Here is a 22934-nt window from a genome sequence, read left to right on the forward strand (position 1 = left end):
CTCTGCAACTTCTGCAAGGATCTCCAGAAATTTTCCAGAGATTCCACGACGGTCTCTGATGCGATTTATACTTTCTGCGTTGAAAATAATGAATAATGATTGAAATGATTTTGATGAAAATAGTTCACGAGGCGAACTACCCGGCGACAAAGTTAATTTCAAAACGATGTCAGAACAACATCGTTTCGACATCGATCGGCGAGTCATTTTTCGCTGGGTGTAACTAAAGAGGGGACATCTTTTTTCTTTCTCTTTCTCCCCCTTTCTCTCTCTTTCTCTGTGCATATGTATTACATCTATAGCAAGGCCAATCTCCGGATGGATCATTTATATATCCCTACCATTTAGATGAGAAAGGAGGAATTACATAATTAAAGGAGGAATTACATGCGAAGTAGGCCGTACTCCAAGACTATTTTTACGAATTTTTTTAATAGAAACGGTAGAATTAATGGACTTGAAATTTTCACAGTGTGTATTCATTAATGTTGGAAATATAAAATAAATTTGTTACTATCTATATGGAAAGTATACATAGAACTTTAAACGAGTTTATCTGGAAACATCATTTTCTTAAACTATCGACACGATTACGCAAAAACTACCGAATTGAATAACTTGAAATTTTTACACAATATACAGTAGACATGTAGTTTTCGCCTCGAATACAGTTATATTTTATTTTATTCATTTTTTTAAACATGATTACAAGCTGAAAAAAAGTTTCATTTTCCATACTTTTTTTCGATACTTTTGTACAGTCATTATTTTCCCAAACTTAACTTCACTGTCTTCATTTTAGTACGAGCTATAATGACAACTGTATTTTAAAAATCTTTCTCATTTTTTAGTTTCAAAGTAATGAGAGGCCCGGAATTATGTCGACAGCAAACATAGAGTTCGCAAACGGATGGCTGCATTTTTATCTATAATTACAAATTGGATCAGTTCTTGTGATTCAATAAAGTTTATTTTATACTTTGAACATTAATGAATGCATTGTGAAAATTTCAAGTCATTGATTTTACCATTTCTGTTAAAAAAAATTCGTAAAAACAGTCTTGAAAGCGGTATTCCGCATGTAACTTCCCCTTTAAAATGTCAACAGCTGTTTTTTAGCTGTTTTGGATTCACAATAGATAAATTACATATATTAACATTTAACATTTCAACGTTCAACATTCTCGGCAAATGACATTGACATGGCAAATCATAAAAAATCGACACGAAAAAGCAGTCCATCTTTATGCGAAATTTTAGTAATATTTTAGGTTGCGACCTTCGAACAGCAGGGGGGAGACAGAGGGGAGACAAAAGGAATAGCTCTTTTAGTTCATGATCAAATCGAGATATATCGTGTGCGTATATCTGTCCCTTTCTTATGTTATTGGATGTTATTTTTGTTATTTTCATGCTATTTATGTTTTTCATGTTGTGTTATGTTTTTTATGTTGTTTTTATTTTTTTATGTCTTTATTTTTTTTTATTTTTCTATGTTTTTATTTTTTTTATTATTCGAGATGAGATATTAAAATGCGCGAGAAATACCTGAGACTTCCGGATGCCCAAGATCCGTCGAGAATGTCGCGGCTGAATGAAGAATTGGGTTGGAATCCAATCAATTCGCCAGCTCTCCCGACATCCCGCTTGTGCTCGATTGTCCAACATTATTCTGTCAATCTTGCATCTTTCCGAGTCGCGCCGAGGAAAGTCCGAGGCAGATCTAAAGCGTTTACTTAGCGTTTACGAAATATTTCAAAGTCACACTCTCCGTGTCGCCGCCCTGCTCGAAATACAAACACGCCTCTGAAGATTGCAGTCAGCGCCGTGGGATGGCGCCTGCTCCGCGAAGCGCCTCACGACGCGGCTCCTTCTTGTCGACACCGCCGCGCCCTTTTCATCGGTGGTGGTCGTCGCCGCGGTCTCCTCGGCTCTCATCGTTTCGTCATCGCCATTCGTCGACACCAGCTCCGTCGCGCGAGCTTCGAGTATCACCGCTCAAACAAGAGAGCGTCGGCACCGTTTCGATTCGTTGCGTGCCGCCGAGGAAGCGCGGCGGCGCGCTGTGTCGATCACACGGAGACCGGAGAGAGAGAGAGAGAGAGAGAGAGAGAGAGAGAGAGAGAGAGAGAGAGAGAGAGAGAGAGAGAAAAGAAAGAAAAGGCGAAAACGACCCGCCCGTCCGTATCCCGCCCATAATCGCGCGCAGGAACGAGCCGACGCGGAAGCGCTCGCGGGGTTACACGGGGTAGCGAACGTAGAGGATGTAAATGAGCGGACGGGAGCGCGCTGGGTTCCGGAAGGGGCGAAAGACAGAGACGTAGGAAAGCAACCGCCGGCGCGGTGACGGCAACGGCGGCGGCGGCGGCGGTGGCGGCGGTAGTAGGACGCGGGCTCGGACGCGGTCGGGGTGGGCTCGGGGACGTTCGACTGTTAGACAAGTACGGGCGAACGAGAAACTTGGTCGGCGGCAGTGGACGGGCGGCAGCGGACGGCAGCGTCGGTGATAAGAGGCGGGGACCACCGCTCGAGCGTGACCGCGTGTGTGAGCTTAGCGCCAGTCTACCTCTCTCCCGTCCTTCTCCTCCATCTCCGTCCCTCTTCTTCCGCTTCGCCTCCCCCTTTAACCCGTGTCCGCTCCGGAGCGACGGGGAGGAGGAAGACGACGCGTGGCCGACGCGAAGAAAACTTGCGACCGACGACGAGTGGTCGTTATTCGAGTTTATCGTATCGTGTCGGACGGTGACAGAAGAAGAAGCGACGAGCGCGCGCTCGTCGGTTTCGATAATAACCCATTCGCAGATTGACTTGCGGCGTACTTCATCTCGCTTCACCGCGACAACGGACCGTTGCTGTTGCCGTTGCCGTTGCCGTCGTCGTCGCCGCCGCCGCCGCCACCGCCGCCGCCGTCGTCGTCGTCGTCGTCATCGTCGCTGCTGCTGCTGCTGCTGAAGGGAAGTAACCGACAATCACGGAAGAAGAGGCGCCGCCGCCACCGCCAGGGCTGTCATCGCGCTTGGTCGTTCTTACGCGGACGGTGCGTGCCCGCGCGTTTATATACCACAGCAGGTGACACCGAAGGCGAGAGAGAGAGAGAGAGAGCGCGCGCAGAGAGCGACACGACGGTCCGACCGGCGAGAGAGCTGCTGCGAGATTGACAGACTCGCCGGACTATACCGGAAGAGGAAGCGTGTGCCGCTCGCGGAAGGAGGCTCTTCGTCGAAGACGGCGGGCGGAATCGTACGCGGACGAGCGAGGAAGCCGGAGTGCCGCGTCGCGACGGGCAGAAGAGAAACGTGGAGGAGCAGGTGGGTGTAACCGTTGCTTCATGAGATCGCGTGATCGAGAAACGTGCACGCGGTGTACCGGCGCGTACGCGTGTACTTTGAGGTTAAGCGACGCGCCTACGATCGATTGAGAGAAAGAGAGAGAGAGAGAGAAAGAGAAAGAAAGAGAGAGAGAGAGAGAAAGAGAGAGAGCGAGCGAGCGAGCGAATGAGCGAGCGAGCGAGTGAGTGAATGGAAGAGAGAGAGAGAGAGAGGGAGAGAGAAGCGGCCCGAAATACGAGGTACGTTTGACCGAGAGAACTCGTTTTTCCGACGGCGTTTGCCGCCTATCGATTCGTCGGCCAGTGATTCGCCTCCGTTCTCACAGACGCTCTTCAGATATCCAGTGATAAGCAATGTTTTCCTTCGCCTTGTCACTCTTTCCCATGTTCTTACCCTCTTTGTGTCTCTACCCTTCCTGCCTCTCCTCGCTCATTCTCTGACACACATCTCTCGTTTCCTCCTCCTAATTGACATGTGTTTCCCCCGAAATTTCGAAAGCCCCGAACTAATTTGGTCCTCCGTGTTATCCGTAAACTCCTAGGCTAGGCTAGGCTAGGATTGAGATCACGTTTCACTCGAGCGGAGGTGGATTTTTCAATCGTTTCGTCACGCTTCGTCAATGAGACCGACGACTTATCTCGAGTAACGAGTGTCAACGATGTCTCGATTCACATTTGCGAGATTCGTCCCATTGTTCCCGAGAGGAGCCAATTCCTGCGCATGAGAGAAATATTAATAAAACTCGACATTTTTCGCGACAATTTACATATATGTTAATGCTGGGTTAACTTTTTAAGTTACGGAACACCACAGAACTAAAACAGGTTTCTCGAGACCGAGTACTTCAGGCTGATGCGAGCCAACCGTTGAGAGAAAGAACTTTCGCAGAAATTAGCAATGGGCCCGTAATAAATGAAATCTCATTTGTTATCACCGCTGAAACGGCCAAAAAGATACCTAACCGATCGCGCAGCAGTTTTTCGTATCGTATCGAGGATATAATTTGATGAAGAAGAAATTCACCTGTAATATTATATACATACATACATATACATACATATTTATTCATAGATCATTGTGCATAACGACATGTACGTCATATTGGCCTGCGCATGTATGCATCCATAATTTATACAGCGGAGACCTTAATTTATTTTACGCAAACAGAACATCTATTGTGTTGAGGGCTTTAATAATGTAAATGAAATTTAAATCTACGTTGTAATATTCAATATTTTTCGAATGACAATGACTCGAAAAATTCCAGAGAATTAATATTCCCAAGGACCATTTGTGCGCAGAGGAAATGGAAAAGCGAAGAAAGCGCGTCGTTACGCGCGACGCACGGCACGTGGCGATTCTCTCCTTCGCGCGTTTCGCGCTTTATCAGCGTTCGCGGCGTTGCGCCGGAGAGACCGACGGAGAGGAGAGAACCGTCCGTAGGAGATAATTTATTGACCGGGATAAATCGCGAGATCGTCCAATTGCGCGACCGTTCCTATCTATCTCTCTCTCTCTCTCTCTCTCTCTCTCTCTCGCGCGCGCGCGCGCGTGCATTTTGCAACCGTCCGCGCGCTCGACTCGACGACTCAATTCGCCGTGCGCCGATAATGGACGCGCCGCGGCGCGCAGCCTTTGCGCTTTGGACAAAATTTACTTTCGTTATAACGACCGAGTCTCGTTACTGAGACCCGCCGCCGCCGCGAATGTTCACGGCGCTTTCTCTCTTACGTTGAGCGGCGATTCGCCGCCGTCGTTAACCGCGCGCCGAGGAGCGCGCGAGATCGAGCGGTAACGCGCCGCCGCGCTGTTGCCGCAACAGTTGCACTAACTATCGGACCAGAGGCCCGGGGTTGTCTTCGGGAAGAAAAAGGGGAAAAAATGAGGAAAAAAGAAGGGGACGGAGGAGTAGTCGGCTGCGACTGTTCGTATAACGGGCATGCGTCAGGCCTGCTTCGAACGATCCGCAAATCGTGGCAGAGAAACTGGAGGTGGAATTTTATCCGCGATATAATCTCACGTCCTTCAAATCGAGTTACGCGAGACTTGTCTCGTGAAAAAACGCGGGCTAAAAAAGTTGAAGTTATTGCTCAGCAACGGGCGTCTTTCCCGCGTCCGCTGATCGCTCGGCAACGGTCATGCTCAGATATGTTCGACGAGATGTGATACCCATTGAAAAGTTCTCCGTGCCAAGCTGTGATGATTTTCAAACGAACATAACGCTCGAAGCGCTGTTCGATTTACGGACACGAAGCTGGGGAAGAACCTATCTTCTCCGCTGGCGACAACTGCGTGTCCATTTTGGCGCGTTCAGTTTGTTTGTGATATTAGCGTGACTTGCCCGATCGAGAAAATCACGAACGTACACGTTCGTGATTCACGTTCGTTGCGAGCTGTTATCGGCGATCAGATAATATCGTGTGCACGTACTCGCGTACGCGTCTTCCGCGCGATCGCATTATTGAAAACGCGACTGGCGCTCGCGGTTCTGGCAAGAGCCGGATTCCGTCCCTCCTCTTTTCCTCCCTATCGGTCCTCAGTTCATGCGTTATTCCGCGTTTATGTGAGTTCAAGTGAAATTCGAGTTTTGTGTAACGCTGTAACGTCGTTACTGAACCGCGCCCGGTTCGTTCGCGAGAGATTAATCGAAACCGCCGACTGTGCTGCGAGAACGCGGCCCGGAAAAACGCAAAGCGCCGTATGAATATGAAATGTACGTGCCATAATCGTGCATGCGGTTGCGTGCTAATGTAATGATTAACGAAAGAAGAGAAGAGACTGGTTCCTCAACGGCGGATCGTTGCGTAAAGTATGAAAATCGTAAATTTAACTTTTTAATGACAACTTTTTAACTCCGCGGTCAACGATGTTATTATTCAAATGTCAACAGCCGTGACATCAAAAGACATTTCCTTACATGTCGCGCAGTCAGCGTCGAATGCGCGAATTTGTATTGTATGTCTTTCTGTCTCTCCCTTTTTTCTAAACTTCGTAGAATACAGAGCAATACTCACGGCGAAAGTAATGTTTAAGGGGGGAATTACATGCGGAACTCTAAAACAGAGTCTGTTTTCAAGGCTATTTTTAGGAATTTTTTTTAATAGAAACGGTAGGATCAATGAAATTTCCATGAAAGAGTGTATTCATTAATGTTCAAGATACAAAATAAATTTGCCATTATCTATATGAAAAGTACATATTTTAAACGCGCAGATTGGCTTCACTGTCTTCATCTTAGTGCGGGCTATGGCAACCGTATATTTTAAAAGTCTTTCTTAGTTTTTGATTTCAGAGTAGTGAAAGAGAGAGAGAGAGAGAGAGAGAGACCCGGAATTATGTCGACAGCGAACATAGAGCTCGCAAACGGATGACCGCATTTTTATCTATAATTACAAATTGGATTGGTTCTTGTGACTGAATAAAATTTATTTTATACTTTAAATATTAATGAATGCAATGTGAAAATTTCAAGTCCATTGATCTTACCGTTTCTGTTAAAAGAATTCGTAAAAATGGTCTTGAAAACGGCCTTCCGCATGTAATTCTCCCCTTAACATCTATCACTACGACATATATTTGCAATAAGTAAATTTCATGCGAAATCGTTGCGGAGCTGCTTCTTAATGACACGCGTTTCCGGCTGCATCTGCATACGAAACGACAACGATCGAACGTGAGTTTATACCAGTTGCCTGACATGCGCGATAATGTAATCCAATCGCGATTACTTCAAAGCGAGCGTGAAACTCGCGGTAATTATTGTGACCGACGCTCGCATCCATTATGTTGAAACGTTATTTATTGTCGCGCGAAAAGTGCAGCGTTTTTGCGCTCAATACGAACGTAGTAGAGCGGTAATATTGCCGATCAGCCTTCGCCGATATTGCTTAATCTTTATTACGTGTCGTTTGTACGTATCAACTTTGCAAGAAACTACAAAGGCGCGTACGCAACTTTCTGTTCTCAATCGCAAATCGATCCGTTAATGATGCGAGATTACGGCTCGCTTAAAGCGAACGCTCGTATCCTCTCGTCTCGATTTGCTCGACAATTTTCCGAGATGTCTTCGTTTCTTCTCCGTTGTTCTAATTTCATTGTTTGCTAAACGACGCGGTTAGAGTTCACTGAACATAGTCTGCGAGAAGTCTTTTGTATGCAAGACCTCAAGATTTTGCCGTCTGCAATTATCTTCGCTGTTCTCCATCACTCGTTACGCTTTGATGATTAAATCTTGATGATCGAGTACGATATTTCGCAGTCTAGTAGTAAGTAATCTTCGCAATAAATTCTATGATACTCGAGTGAGACATGAAGCCATACACGCATGCCGAGCTCACTTAAATATTAAACACCGTAGCATTTAACCATTGTAAATATTGCATGTTTATTTTTGTTTATTTATTTATTTATTTTTTATTTATTTAATTTTGCTACTAGAATTACAAAGTTTAAGATCACGAGAGCACCGTAAATTAGACATTTAAAAATTCACAAAGATTTTCAATATCGTTGTTCGACAATACAAGACAACAAAGTTGCGTCGCGTTTGGAGAAAATAAAAGCCGATATAATATTACTACATGATACGCGCGATACACTATTGTGATTCATGGATGACGTTGGATGATAAACTCGATAATCTAATTGTCGATAACATGCCGCGCCGTAGATTCATGAAAAATTTTATCGTAATCTCACGATTCGTTATATTGTACTAATTAAGTTTGTCAGGAAACACTCAAGATTGATCGTCTTAAAATTCTCGATATATCTCATTGCAATGAAAGATAAACATATATTTTGTGTACAAATTAGCGACTCATCAGAACGTCAAATAACTTGTATTTGACCGATAATAGACCATCAATTCTCGTTAATCGCCAAACACGCACATACGAGGGTAGTCCCAGAAGTACCTGACCTGATGTATAGATAGCGGTTGTTGTTTGAAAAGAATGACTATGGTAGAAAGTACCAACCTTATAAAGCTTAAGTTTGAAGTTTGACGACGCTACGTTGTTTAGTATTTGTTTGGCAGCCATCAATAGTGAACTCTCTCAGTGAATTTGTAAATATGGAAAAAATTGGTCATCGTTATGTGATGCAATACTTTCATTTGAAAGACTTCACAGTCCAACCAATATCAAAGCGGAGCTAGATTCTACTCTGGATAAGTCTGCTCCTTCGTTTACAACAGTAAAATATTGGATGGTAGAGTTTAAACAAGGTCGTACGAGTTGCCAAGACGAACATCGCAGTGGTCGACCAAATGAGGTGACCACGCCAGAAATGGTGAAGAAAATCGACAAAATGGTATTGGATGACCGTCGACTGAAAGTGCGCGAGTTAGCAGACATGGTAGGCATTTCAAAAAGTGCTGTACATCGCATATTGACTGAAAATTTGGACATGAAAAAGCTGTGCGCAAGATGGGTGCCGCGATTGGAACAAAAACAGCGTCGTGAGGATGTTTCAATCGAGTGTTTGGTGAAGTTTCGCAGCAATAAAGCCGAGTTTTTGCGTCGATTCATAACCATGAATGAAACATGGGTCCATCACTTTACACCTGAGACGAAGAAACAGTCAAAACAATGGACCAAGGTGGCTTGATGGCTATTTTGAGGAGCTCGACGATTCCCACTATAAACAGGGTATCGAAGCTATTGAACACCGCTGGGAAAATTGTATTGAGCTAAAGGGAGACTATGTAGAGAAATAAAGATATTTTTTTCCAAATTTTTTGTGTTTTCTTTGTGTTTTTCTTTGTCAGGTCAGGTACTTCTAGGACTACCCTCGTACATATATAGATGTATTATAGATCCAGATATTATATTATGGTAGTATACATAAAAAATATAATATAAAAAATCAATGAAATATGTATAAGGATCGATTTCCTCTTTTTTTTTCTTTTTTTATACCCAAGTGGCATATTTCACGATATTCAACATCGAACAACTCATTATTAAGTTTTGCATTAATATTTTATTAAATCATACATTATTTGAAACCAAACGAAAATGACTGTTTCTCTCCTTTCTCAGCTTCTTAAAACTTGATCGTTGAAAAAATAATTTTTATTTATATTTATTTATTATATATAGATATATTTACTTATTTATAATCGTAGTAAACGTGACACGTTTAAATGCGTGTTCAAATATTTATTATGGACATGGTTAATTAGTAACTGCATAAAGAGAGGTCACAAATTCGCGTACATAAGTGTCGAAGGTTCGTTTTGGATTTCTAAGTGACATTTCGTCATCGAGATAAACCACGAACCAAAAATTTTCATAATCCCGGTAATACGTCAGAACGTGAGTGGGATACGATCTCCGATATGATTACGCAGCAATATATTATTAACTATGATAAAGGTAGCTTTTAAGACACTTTCACGGTACATCCACGGTAGATAGACTCGAGTGTCTTTTTGTTTTCCCCCTTTTCTGCCACCTTTGAACTTAAATCACTTTATATAAGCTAAAATTGTGTGAACTAAAATTTATATTTTTTCATATTTGCATTTTGTATGTTAATAATTTGCTTGTCGCATGTTTTGTGCACTGCATGCATAAATTAGGGCGCGATTACGAGGAACTTTAACGGGACGCGACGGGACGTGAAGTGACGTGACGTGAATTTGACGTTTGAGATTATATTTGATATTACGATCACCGTAACGTGCCTAAATAATGAATTCTGCTGTGAGGCATTATCAATTTGTAAATTTAATTTTGGCCGGGTATTTGTATCTTCAACTGTGGAAGAGGAAACGAATACGAACCATTGGTGTGAGAGATATTTTTCGAAGAAGAATTCAGTTTGGTGACGGGCATAACCTAGCAACGTTGATTGGCTGAAAGTGTCACGTGAACAGTCCGACTTGACAGAACGCAACATCTAAACTTGACATTGGCAAGCTTCACGTCGCGTTAAGTTCCGATATTTCACGTCATGTTACGTAAAGTCGATTGTAACTAGCCGCATATACTAGGTGCGCAACTAAGTTTCCGGGTTTTTTTATCAATGAAAAGTGGAAAATTTCAAGAGAAATACAAAAAATGGTTTATTCAAAATATCGTCCCTCGCTCTAGCTACACATTTTTGCCATCTCTCTGGCAATACATGAATACCGCAACGATAAAACGACGCGTCTTTGGACCGAAACCATTCATCCAACTAATTTTGCACTTCTTCGAAATTGGCCAAGTGTTGCCCAGCCAAGCCATGCGCCATCGACCGGAACAAGTGATAATCGGAAGGGGCCAGGTCTGGCGAATACGGCGGGTGCGGTAGCAGATCCCATTTCAGCGTTTTGATGCAAGGCCGTTTTTCGAGCAATGCATGGTTCAAATTGATCAGTTGTTGTCGGTAGTGATGTCCATTGACAGTTTCGCCCGGCTTCTTTTCAACAGCAGCATAGTACACGATTCCTTTCTGGTCCCACCAAACGCAGAGCATTGTCTTCTTTCCGAAGTTATTTGGCCGTGCCGTCGATGTTGATGCTTCGCCAGGTGAAAGCCACGATTTTTTGCGTTTGGGATTCTCGAAATATATCTACTTCTCACCGCCGGTAACAATTCGATGCAGGAAACTCTTTCATGCCGCAAAAACAAAATTTCGGAAGTGGATCTTCGATTTTCCATCTGTTTCTCAGTCAACTCATGCGGCACTCATTTTCCTTCCTTTTGAATTTTTCCCATGGCAAATGGTAAACGTTTGGAAATACCTTGGCGAGTCATGTTTAATGCCTCCGCAAGTTGACCTTGTGTTTGCATATCATTTTCATCCAATAACGCTTACAGATCGGCGTCCTCCGGCTTGTTTTTGGTCTTCCGGAGCGCTCCTTGTCCTCAGTGTCGAAATCGCTACTTCTGAAGCGTTTAAACCAATCTTCACAGGTAGTTTTCGATGGTGCATGTTCGCCGTAGGCCTCCTCAAGCAAACGACGTGCTTCAGCTGCACTTTTTTTCAAGTTAAAGCAGAAAAGCAAAGCTTCCCGCAAATGCTGTTTATTTGGCACAAAAATCGACATCTTCGTTGTTAGAAAAAATATTTTTGTGTTGCGATATGTGTTGGTATTACGAATATTTATTGTTAACAGATGTCCAAGCTATAAAAATAACACTTCAGACATGTATGTCGACTACATGTGTCGTTAGCGTCATCCATGTGTGAAACCCGGAAACTTAGTTGCGCACCTAGTAAAACAATGTGTTTTAGGTTTTGTGTCACTTCACGTCCCGTTGCGTCTCGTTACGTTAAGTTCATCGTAATCCCGGCCTTAGTCGAGTCTTATGATCGAGTCAAACGATTAAAGATTGCAACATTTTTATCGATGAATCTTTCATCGGATCTCGTGTCCAATAAGGGGGTCTGATTTTTAATCATTCTCGAGAGAAACATCATACGGGATGTATATAAGCTGTTTTCTCTCGTATGATGTAATCAACCTAAATTCGAAGGCTTCATAGTCGAAAAAACACCTATGTGAAGCTGGCTCCTCATTATTAAAATTTGAAAAAAATTATGAGAGTTCCAGTTGCCCCCCGAAGAGTTCTAGAGTTCTCAATCGGTTTTAGAAATAGTTCTGGCGTTTTAAGCAGTCAAAAAGGCAATTGAAGAAAGGGGGGGCCAACTTCACAAAACCGTCCACTTTAGCGAGGTAGAACTCTTTCATTTCCGCTCGAATCGATTCAAGTCATAAGGAAAATTGATAGAACTCTTCGGGGGGCCACCAGAACTCTAAAGAAACTGACCGATTTTCAAAAAAAAATTTTCTCTTAATTGGACTTAGAAAATACGACATTGACGATACTTTGATGAGCTAGAACTCTTTCATTTCTGCTCGAATCGGTTCAAGTCATAAGAAAAATCGATAGAACTCTTCGAGGGGCGACCAGAAGGGTCTCTAAAGGAATTGATCGAAAGAAAATTTTCTCTTAATTGGACTTAGAAAATACGATATTGACGATACTTTGATGAGCTAGAACTCTTTCATTTCTGCTCAAATCGGTTCAAGTCATAAGGAAAATCGATAGAACTCTTCGAGGGGCCACCAGAAGGGTCTCTAAAGGAATTGATCGATTTTCGAAAGAAAATTTTCTCCTAATTGGACTTAGAAAATTCGACATCGACGATACTTTGATGAGCTAGAACTCTTTCATTTTTGCTCGAATCGGTTCAAGTCATAAGGAAAATCGATAGAACTCTTCGGGAAGCCGCCAGAACTCTAAAGAAACTGACCCATTTTCGAAAAAAAATTTTTTCTTAATTGGACTTAGAAAATTCGACATCGGCGATACTTTGATGAGCTAGAATTCTTTCATTTCCGCTCGAATCGATTCAAATACTCTCTAAAGAACTCTAAAGAAACTGACCGATTTTCGAAAAAAAAAATTTTTTCCTAAAGAAAATATACTCGCAATACAAGTAACTTGTGATTAGCGCGATTATTTTACTGATTTCGCCTACTCATTTCGCATATCACCGGAATAATTTTCACTTTTGTCTTACATATATTTAGATAAGTCTACGTATTGATACTCTAACCCTATCTACCTGCATGAAATTGAAGGACATGCTATTTTAAAGACTATTTTAATATAGAAAATTGCGAAGTTGCTCGAATTTTGCGTTCATTCGTATCACTTCTACAAACAAGCGCCCTTGAAAAAGTTTATTAAATCACCTTTTTTTCGTTTCTTCGTACAATACGCATCATCATCAGATGTCGCTTATCGCTTTCTCGTGAATGTCATCGCTCGTGATTGTTATCTCTATACAGAGCAGCTTCTATAATCTATACAGTGATTTTAAGACTGCTGGTCCTTCGCCACGGAACTCTTGGTTGATGGCGTCAAAAATGAGAAAGTCCACACTGAAAACTCGTACGGATCGAAGTAAAAAGACACATCTATAAAAAGACACTTGCAATCGATCGAATATATTTTTTAAATTCTCCGAAAACTTTTTTCTCGCCCAAACAATCAATAAATAACCGTTAAATTAACACGATATGCGTAAAAAAATTTTTTTTTCCGTTTCTCATAATTTTCTCATAATTTTGTCACATTGACTTTTCGTCTATTTATACGTTATTTATTTCGATAAGAACAAAGTTTCCGAAACAATTTAGAATGCTCAACTGGTTGCAAATACTACTTTATGAATATATATTCCTATTTATTTAATCAGTGGGGATTTTTAGCAGAGATTCTCTGCTTCTGGCATCATTATACAAAACTGCAAAGAATAGGAATCTTGATGCCGCACATTTTTTGTTTGATCACTGATATAACAATCGTGATGCATTTAAAATGACTTATATTTTAATTGACTTATAATAATTTTTTAACTGACCTATATTAGCAGTAAATGCTATTAGATCTATTTTAACATATCGCACGTATCACATAATATGTGGAAAACTATTCAGTTGATACAACTAAATTCCAATTAAGACAACCGAAACTTTCGGCTCCTCAGAAGTCAACCGAAAATTCAGTTGTAACAGCAGAAAAATTCCGTTGGAAGGTTTCTGTTGTCTTAACAATGTATTCTGTCACTTTAGCCGAACATTAAATTGTCAAGGATACAAGTTTCATTCATCGCAACCTATAGTTCATATTATCGACTGTCTTTATATGGATAAAACAAAGTGTTCCCGTGTACTTAAATGGAGGAAACAAACGCACAAACGGGTTCAAGATTATGGCAGCGTTATTTAATTTTTTTAAACAAATCTTTTCAGTCGCAGTAACAGAGATTTCGTTTCTCTTTGCACATACGATATAGTTCCCTGCCTTCTGTAAGAGTAGCCGAGTACTCTGCTGTGGTCACTATATTTTCGCGACCGAAAATTTCTGTTCCTTCAATCGAAAGCAATTGTTGGCGTGTGAATAGTTCTTCAGTTGGCGAAATAGAATTTTCTGCTACCGCAACTGAACCTCACAGAACAGAAAATGTCTAATTGTCGCAATAGAATATTTTTCTCTGCGTGTAATTAGTCTACCTTAGATATTATACGCAGAAAAATATTTTACTGCGACAAAATATCTTTCTGCATGTAATATCTAAGATGGACTAATTACATTCTAACGCGTAAAATAGCTTTACATAAATGTTAAATTTTATTGTATAATCTTTTTTTTTTTTTTTTTTTTTTTTTTTTTTTTTTTTTTTAGGTATGTATATTATTTATGGACGATCATTAAAGAGACCGTTGTGGATGATTACTAAAGAATACCATAAAAACATATGAGTTCTAGTTAATAAAATTATAATGTGGCAGCATTGTTGCATTATCTTTTTTTCCTCTTTCTGCTTGTCTGACGATTACGTTATCTAGCTCTGGTGCAATTGATTCTGACGTCGTCGTAATCGTGTGTTTTGTGACTTTCTCGCGACCGACTTTTGCTTCAACACGCTGAAGGTGGCAGTCCCTCGTACTGTGGTCTCTCGTGTTGCTTCTTTTTCCTTTCTTCCTTCTTAGTTCGAAGTGCCGTCGCCGACACTTATACGTATTTACGTAATAATATGCGTAATCGGCTGAGGAAGCTATCCATATCGAGAGAACGAGAGAGTAACTTACGTAGGAAGTTGCAACTGGATTCCGACATTGCATGGACGTGTGCCGGTCTTACACGACTGGTATTATTTTTTCTCAATTTTTCAACGGCCATGTATTGAATATATCCTGAAAAGAAAGCTCAGAAGAGGGCTCAGAAATTTGGAAAAAGGAATTTTTTAATATATATATAGAGAGGGAGAGAGAGAGAGAGAGAGAGAGAGAGAGAGAGAGAGAGAGAGAGAGAGAGAGAGAGAGAGAGAGGAAAAGTCCGCAAAGGTTCGGAATAATAAACGCGCCCTTTCTAAATAAATTGAATGAAACGATAGAGAGTAATATTAATTACTCCGTCCGTTAAAGCGGCCAAGTTCTCAAAGTCAAGTAAAGAATAAAACCTTATTTGTCTCTCTGTGTAAGTCAATTCCCATTTAAAAGCTATTCATCAATCAGTCCCCTGTAATTTAGAAACTTCAGTCACCTAGCGCTCCCTTTTTGCGAAAGAAAATGTCGGAGCATGCGAAATTTTCATCAGAGTAGCGCTCGTTGATTACAGACGGCGTGGGACTCCGATTAGAGATTACGCGAGCGATCCATCCAACGTCCGTTAGATACGCGAAAATCTGTCGACGACGACGACGACGACGACGTCACGTGCAGACGAACAATTCTCATTCGACGACGCTCCACGCGGGAAATAAGGCTTTTCTCGTTGCGGTCTTTACACCACTTAAACGAGTACCGTATGTCGCCCGATTCGCTATGCACGCCCTAAGTACACTTATCAAATATGAATTAACCACGAGTACGACCGTACGTACGTCCGTGCTCACTTTAACGCAATCGAGCGCGTAAATACACCCACGTAAGGTCGGCTATGCTCTCCACGGCCGCCTTTACACCGATTGTAAGATTAGAGTCCAGTGTGTCAATGGCAGTGTCGTCGTTGTCGTCGACGGCGGCATCGTCGTCGTCGTCATCGTCGTCGTCGTCGTCGTCGTCGTCGTCGTCGTCGTCCGTCGTCGTCGTCGTCGTCGTCGTCGTCGTCGTCGTCGTCGTCGGTCGTCGTCGTCGGTCGTCGTCGTCGTCGTCGTCGTCGTCCGTCGTCGTCGTCGTCGTCGTCGTCGTCGTCGTCGTCGTCGTCGTCGTCGTCGTCGTCGTCGTCCGTCGTCGTCGTCGTCGTCGTCGTCGTCGTCGTCGTCGTCGTCGTCGTCGTCGTCGTCGTCGTCGTCGTCGTTAAAGACCCGAAATGTGAACCTCGGACACATTCTGCGAGTTACCGTTATTTCGACCTAGTAACGAGTAGCACATTCCGCAACACTCGACGCGCACAATTAGGACGAGGCGCGAACGAAGCCCGCGTGAGATGAACTCCGTCGAAATGTAGCCAATCTCGTTAAAACACCTTATTATTCGCACTTGCGCCCTTGTGCCGCCGCGATACATTGTGCTCCAGATTAAAAGTCGGATAATCGCATTCTATTTATAGACGGGCATACACACACACACACACACACACACACGTGGCTTTCGCCGGACATTGCGTTCTCGGCGGGAAAAGTTCTAGCGGGACGGTCGCCTTCTCGCTCGTATTCGACGCGCAATGCGCAGCGTGAAGGTATTTTGCGACAATTCGCCAAATTCGTGCTTCCTCCTCGCGCGCTGCAAAATCGGCTCACACCTGTCCAGCTCAGCTCGGCGCGTCCGTACGGTGTTTAACGAAACGGGAACAAATGATTCCGGCAAACATCGCGGAAATGTCATTTCTCGCCGCGGTGTGAACGTTGACACACGTTTCACTACACACAGCCGTGAAGGTATCATTAAAATTTGCAGTCTCACGGCTCGGGCCTATTTTCTTCCGCGTATTTGGAGATTTCGCAACAAGGAGGGCTCTCGTGTGCGCGCGATAGAAGGAAAGCCGGTTTCCCGCACAAACGCACAAATTCGCGCGCGTCGCGATCCGGCTATCATCTGACATTTATTACACTGTTAATGCGTCGCATTCCGTTATATAGTAACGAGCGGATCTTCTCTCCTGCGTTTTTCCAGGCGACCGAACAGGAAGTGATTCTTGCTCTCTTCTGCTTTCAGGAGTCTTATCCAAGATGACGAGCGTAGTGACGAACCTGATGCATAGTTACAGGGACCTTATGGACAATCAGTCCGGTAAGTCTGATTTATATTTTGCGGTGTGTTACGCATAGCTGTGCGGCATACTTCCCCCTCCCCCCTGCGTTCTCCCTCGTCTTCCTTGAAGCATCGCCGATCTCTAGCAGCTGGAAAATTTTATCCCCCGTTAGTTCGTAAAAGTTAACGGATTGACGGTATGAGAATAATATGAAAAGACTCGAGCTTGCTCGCGACAAAAATGTCGCTGCTAACGTGCGTGCGTTGCCGTGTTCTCACAATTCGTTTTATTTACTGCGCGTTTATTCAACATTCCATTGGTCCAATTGGTCATCTCCGGGGAAAAAGTGCCGGTCACGATCGCGCGTCACAACCGCTTGACGTAGATATAATAGTTTAGTCTTTGATCCGCGACGGCAAGTGTGCTCTGTTTGTTTCTTGCCATTTAAAGACAGAATTACTCAGCTAGTTTAAAAACTACTATCCCTTAAATGACAAAAATACCTCTTAACCAACTTAAATAACAGTCTCATCGTCACGATTATATACCGACGTAACTTTCGAACTTGATCGAATGATGCCCGATATGTTATTCGTATTTTCTGAGTTAATTACGTACTCGTATATTCTCACGGACATACCGTCGGTCAAGTAAGAGCAGCGTGGTCGGGTTAATTTATAAAAAAATTTATTAAATAAAATTTTTAAATACATATATGCATTGTACTCGATGAGAACAAGGATGCAATGATGTCAATAATGCGTCCAGTGACGGCGTATTGTAGCAGCAAGGACCTCCAAATAATTGGATTGACAGTCGCCCGATGCAAATCCCATTGAAAATGTGAAAGAATATATGTATGATCTTGCTATTACTTTTATAGAGATTTTCAGGGGTGCTAAATGTGAATGTTTCATTATAATTCAGAAATTGACATTGGTGAATATGACGGATTATATATATGCAAAAAATTCTTATCCTTGACATTCGCGAATACATTTGTTAAAAATGTACTCCCCAGGTTAAAAATGCATCACCTACAAGTATTTTGTGGATTCGAGAAGGTTGACAATTGGATTTAACATCCCACTTTTTCGTTTTTGTTTTGTTTTTTTATTTTTTTGTGCTTTTTTAATTTTTTGCTTTTTTTTTCATTTTTCATAATTTTCATTTTCTTTTCATTTTTCATAATTTTTTCGTTATTTTTCATTCTTCAATGTCTTTTATCATCTCCTTTCTCATGCCTCCATCTTTTTTCTCTCCTGTTCAATTATCGAATTTTTCCACTATTTTTCTACAGTTCATGGTACTTATCGAAACATGTATCTTTATATATAATGCGACCTTGCAATTTTTGCATATATTTCGAACTTGTTTTTGGATGCCATTTGCGAATAATTTGCAGTCGGCACTTAGAAAACCTGAACGTGGAGTTCGAGTGAATTTATTCTTCTCGAAAATACGGGAATTATCATGATTGATCCGCCATATTGGATATGACCTCCATTAAGTTAGTCCTCCCCCCCACAGCGAAAATAAAATATCTAATAGGTGCAAAATTAAGTGCTAATTAGGTGCTACAATCCCGAATTTGGTGCTCGCGCGGTTTGGCACAAAAAAAAATAATGGGGAGCTAGCTTAACGTTAACTTAGCCCCCCCCCCAAATAAGAAAAACGTACAACCAACACGTAAAATCGAAAACAAATTATGTTAAAATTAGGTGCTAATTAAGTGCTTCAAGAGACAATTTACGGATATTAAAAATATATCGCCGTTCAAAAGTTATAACAAAATAAATATGTCATCTCAACGATGACTGTTCAAGAGAGAATTTATATTATAAAATTAGGTGCTCTCGTGGCTATGGTATCAAATTAAACGTCTCTTCACGCACTGTCGAGATACCCAAGCGCCGAATTAAGTACTCGTCCCATTTTGCAAAAATTCGCACTTAAACATCGGCGGGCCATGCAGGTGACAAGAGAGGACCTGTCTTAAAAAATTAGATGCTCTCACGATATGGGTCTCAAAACATTCGTTTTTTTATGCATTATTTAGATATTCAAACGCAGAATTAGGTGCTCGTCCCGTTTTACAGAAATTCGCACTTAAACGTCGGCTGGCGATCCAGGTTACAAGAGAAAATCTGTCTTAAAAAATTAGGTGTTCTCACAATACTGGTTTCAAAACACTCGTTTTTTATGCATTACTTAGATATCCAAACGCCGAATTAGGTGCTCGTCCCGTTTTACAAAAATTCGCACTTAAACGTCGGCTAGCGATACAGGTTACAAGAGAGAACCTGTCTTAAAAAATTAGGTGTTCTCACAATACTGGTCTCAAAACACTCGTTTTTTATGTATTGTTTAGATATCCAAACGCCGAATTAGGTGCTCGTCCCGTTTTGCAAAAATTCGCACTTAAACGTCAGCAGGCCATGCAGGTCACAAGCGAGAACCTGTCTTAAAAAATTAGGTGTTCTCACGATATTAGTCTCAAAACACTCGTCTTTTGATGCCTTGTCGAGATATCTAAATGTTGAATTTGGTGCTCGTGTAGTTCGGCAGAAAAAAATAAAATAATGGGGGGGGCTAGCTTAATGTTAACTCAGCCGCCCCCAAATGAAACAAACCTTTAACCAACACGTAAAACCGAAAACCAATTATGTCAAAATTAGGTGCAAATTAAGTGCGCCAAGAAACAATTATGAGATATTAAAAATATAACGCCAATCAAAAGTTATAACATAAAAAGTATATCATCTCAGGGATGACTATCCAAGAGAGAACTTATATTATAAAATTATTATTATTTATTATATTGCCTGTTATGTAATGTCTATTTATTTTTAAAACCATTGCTTTTCCATATATGCGTGGGCCATTTTGACACTATTTATTCCAGTTGCTTATCATTTTTGAAAAAATGTTTCTATTAAGTTTTTATTTCTTCCGTGGAATTGGACAATTTTTGTTAAAAAATGTTTTCCTAATCATAATCGACTGGATTGGGTAATTATTAAAATTATTCAACTTATATATATATTTCATTATAAATCATATGTACTAAAGAAATATTACATATGTCAAAAATGAGCACCTAATTCGGCGTTTGGATATCTAAACAATGCATAAAAAAACGAGTGTTTTGAGACCCATATCGTGAAAGCACTTAATTTTTTAAGACAGGTTCTCTCTCGTAACCTGTATCGCCAGCCGACGTTTAAGTGCGAATTTTTGCAAAACGGGACGAACACTTAATTCGACATTCGAATATCTAAACAATGCATAAAAACGAGTGTTTTGAGACCCATATCGTGAGAGCACCTAATTTTTTAAGATAGGTTCTCTCTTGTAACCTGTATCGCCAGCCGACGTTTAAGTGCAAATTTTTGCAAAACGGGACGAGCACCTAATTCGGCGTTTGAATATCTAAGCAATGCATAAAAAAACGAGTGTTTTGAGACCAGTATTGTGAGAACACCTAATTTTTTAAGACAGATTCTCTCTTGTAACCTGGATCACCAGCCGACGTTTAAGTGCGAATTTTTGCAAAACGAGACACGCACTTAATTCGGCGCTTGGGTATCTCGACAGTGCGTGAAGGGACGTGTAATTTGATATCATAGCCACGAGAGCATCTAATTTTATAATATAAATTCTCTCTTGGACAGTCGTTGAGATGACATATTTATTTTGTTATAACTTTTGAACGGCGATATATTTTTAATATCCGTAAATTGTCTCTTGAAGCACTTAATTAGCACCTAATTTTAACATAATTTGTTTTCGATTTTACGTGTTGGTTGTACGTTTTTCTTATTTGGGAGGGGGGCTAAGTTAACGTTAAGCTAGCCCCCCATTATTTTTTTTTGTGCCAAACCGCGCGAGCACCAAATTCGGGATTGTAGCACCTAATTAGCACTTAATTTTGCACCTATTAGATATTTTATTTTCGCTGTGGGGGGGAGGGCTAACTTAATGGAGGTTTGGGTGTGCTATCTTAAATTTCGGGAATTTAATATGACATTCATATTCAGCATCACTAAAACCCTTCATGTACAGATTTTCAGCGAAATATGACAGATTTTAATTTTTGGGACTTCAGGCCCTTTTCATGAATTTGACTCGGTCCTTAAAGGGTTAATGTATGCCTATACATTTTCAATGGATTTGCATCAGACGACTGCCAATCTAATTATTTAGTGGTCCTTGCCGCTACAATACGCTGTCACTGGACGCATTATTGACATTATTGCATCCTTGTTTTCATCGAGTACAATGCATATATATATTTAAAAATTTTATTTGATAAATTTTTTTATAAATTAACCCGATCACACTCTTACTTGACCGAATGTAGAGGCTTGGATGGGACTTAAAATCGATCTGCTGAAGGTTTTTGTGCCGAATATCGAGCTCCAGTTCTCGCGAGGATCATTGACGAAAACGCGCCAAAAAGTGGACGCAAATAATAATAACGCAAAATAAACGCGCGTCATCTCAGCGTGTGCTAAAAGTGAGTTTATCGGAGGTACGCTAAGGACTTGTTGAGCCGTATTGAACCGAATAGCATAATGATCATCCGCTTGTACTTGGTTAGTTAAATAGGTTTGCAAAGCCGGAGACTCACGAACGCGCTGTATATTTCTGTTCACGTTAACGGAGGAGGAAGGAAAGGACAAAGCTAGAAGAAAGATCACCGGAGGAGTGAGCTCGCACCTTGCGTGAACTTGGCATTTTCGCCGAGATCAGGCGAATTGCTGTGCAAATTTTTATTCGAGAGTCGAGTACGGACGGGCTAATGCGAAAACCTCCACCCGACGAGAGCGTATCTCGTGCGTATTATAGCCGAAATTTCAACAGTTTTCGGTTTGGGTCTGTTTACCGCGCGTATTTTCACGTCCTTCGTGAACGTGGCGCGGGTCAATATCGTGTCGTAATACTCCGCTGTCCCGTTTCTAATTTCTCTCAGAGGATTTCATTCGGAATCCTTGACCCTCCTCTCTCACGTTACGTCACTCGTCGTCGTGTTCCTCTTCCGATATCTCGCGAGACGCCGCAGTGCAATATCCGATGCCTTGCGATACGCAGTATCATGCATCATGGCGCATGGTGCATGAATAATTGAGCAAAACGGAAAGAGAGTCCTTAGCATGCACTGACGACTGAATCCGAATAACCGCATTAGACAAACGAAAAAAAGAAAAAAAATTTGTTTGCTGTAATATTTTTAATATCCCAGTAATATTTTCGCCGATTGTTAATAAACATTAATAAACATATATCCTTTTTTTTTTACAAAACATATTCGAGCCAATTAATTTACGTGTTGAGAATTATTCGAAAACACGTTGACGCCGAAGAGAAAATATAAAACAAATATTATAAAAATGTCCCAAAATTGAGAGAGCATAAAAAGGCGAGTTCTTAAAAAATTTGGAAATTGCAGACGTTATGACATCGTCGTATGACATCAGTGCGAGGTTCCACAGGAATGTGAATAATTATAATTACGGACTATAGAATACGCAGAATAATAAATAACAAATTGTCAATAATTGGCGAGATATTTTGAGTGTTTAACGCAAAGTTTTGTCGGTGTGAAAATCTGATCTCGGAAATTTCCAGTCCTAACATTGGAGAAAAATTTCCGTCTATGAATTGACGTGAAACGATAAATAATGTAATATAAATATTTTATGTACATTAAATATATGTATTAAATATATTGTAATACTAAATATATGTAATGTAATGTACATATCTTATACGATATTTCATATAGATTAATATGTACTAGAGATGTGCGAACTATTCGAATTCGAATCAAATCGAATCTAATGTAATTCAATTCGATTCGAATCCGAATAATTCGAATAGGAATCAAATTAATCAAACA

General features: G+C 41.2%; 1 protein-coding gene across 1 annotated transcript in view; it reads left to right on the forward strand.

The window, feature by feature from the left end:
• Positions 1-2477: 2477 nt before the first annotated feature.
• Positions 2478-22934, forward strand: part of LOC105191177 (elongation of very long chain fatty acids protein AAEL008004) — a 37647-nt gene continuing 17190 nt past the window's right edge. The window contains exons 1-2 of the mRNA XM_011154393.3: positions 2478-3308; positions 16996-17070. Coding sequence (XP_011152695.1) covers positions 17010-17070 — 61 coding nt within the window. The 5' untranslated portion in view covers positions 2478-3308; positions 16996-17009. The remainder of the gene's footprint in view (positions 3309-16995; positions 17071-22934) is intronic.

Source organism: Harpegnathos saltator, unplaced genomic scaffold (assembly GCF_003227715.2).
Source record: "Harpegnathos saltator strain DR-91 unplaced genomic scaffold, Hsal_v8.6 scaffold691, whole genome shotgun sequence".
NCBI classification, from domain to species: domain Eukaryota; kingdom Metazoa; phylum Arthropoda; class Insecta; order Hymenoptera; family Formicidae; genus Harpegnathos; species Harpegnathos saltator.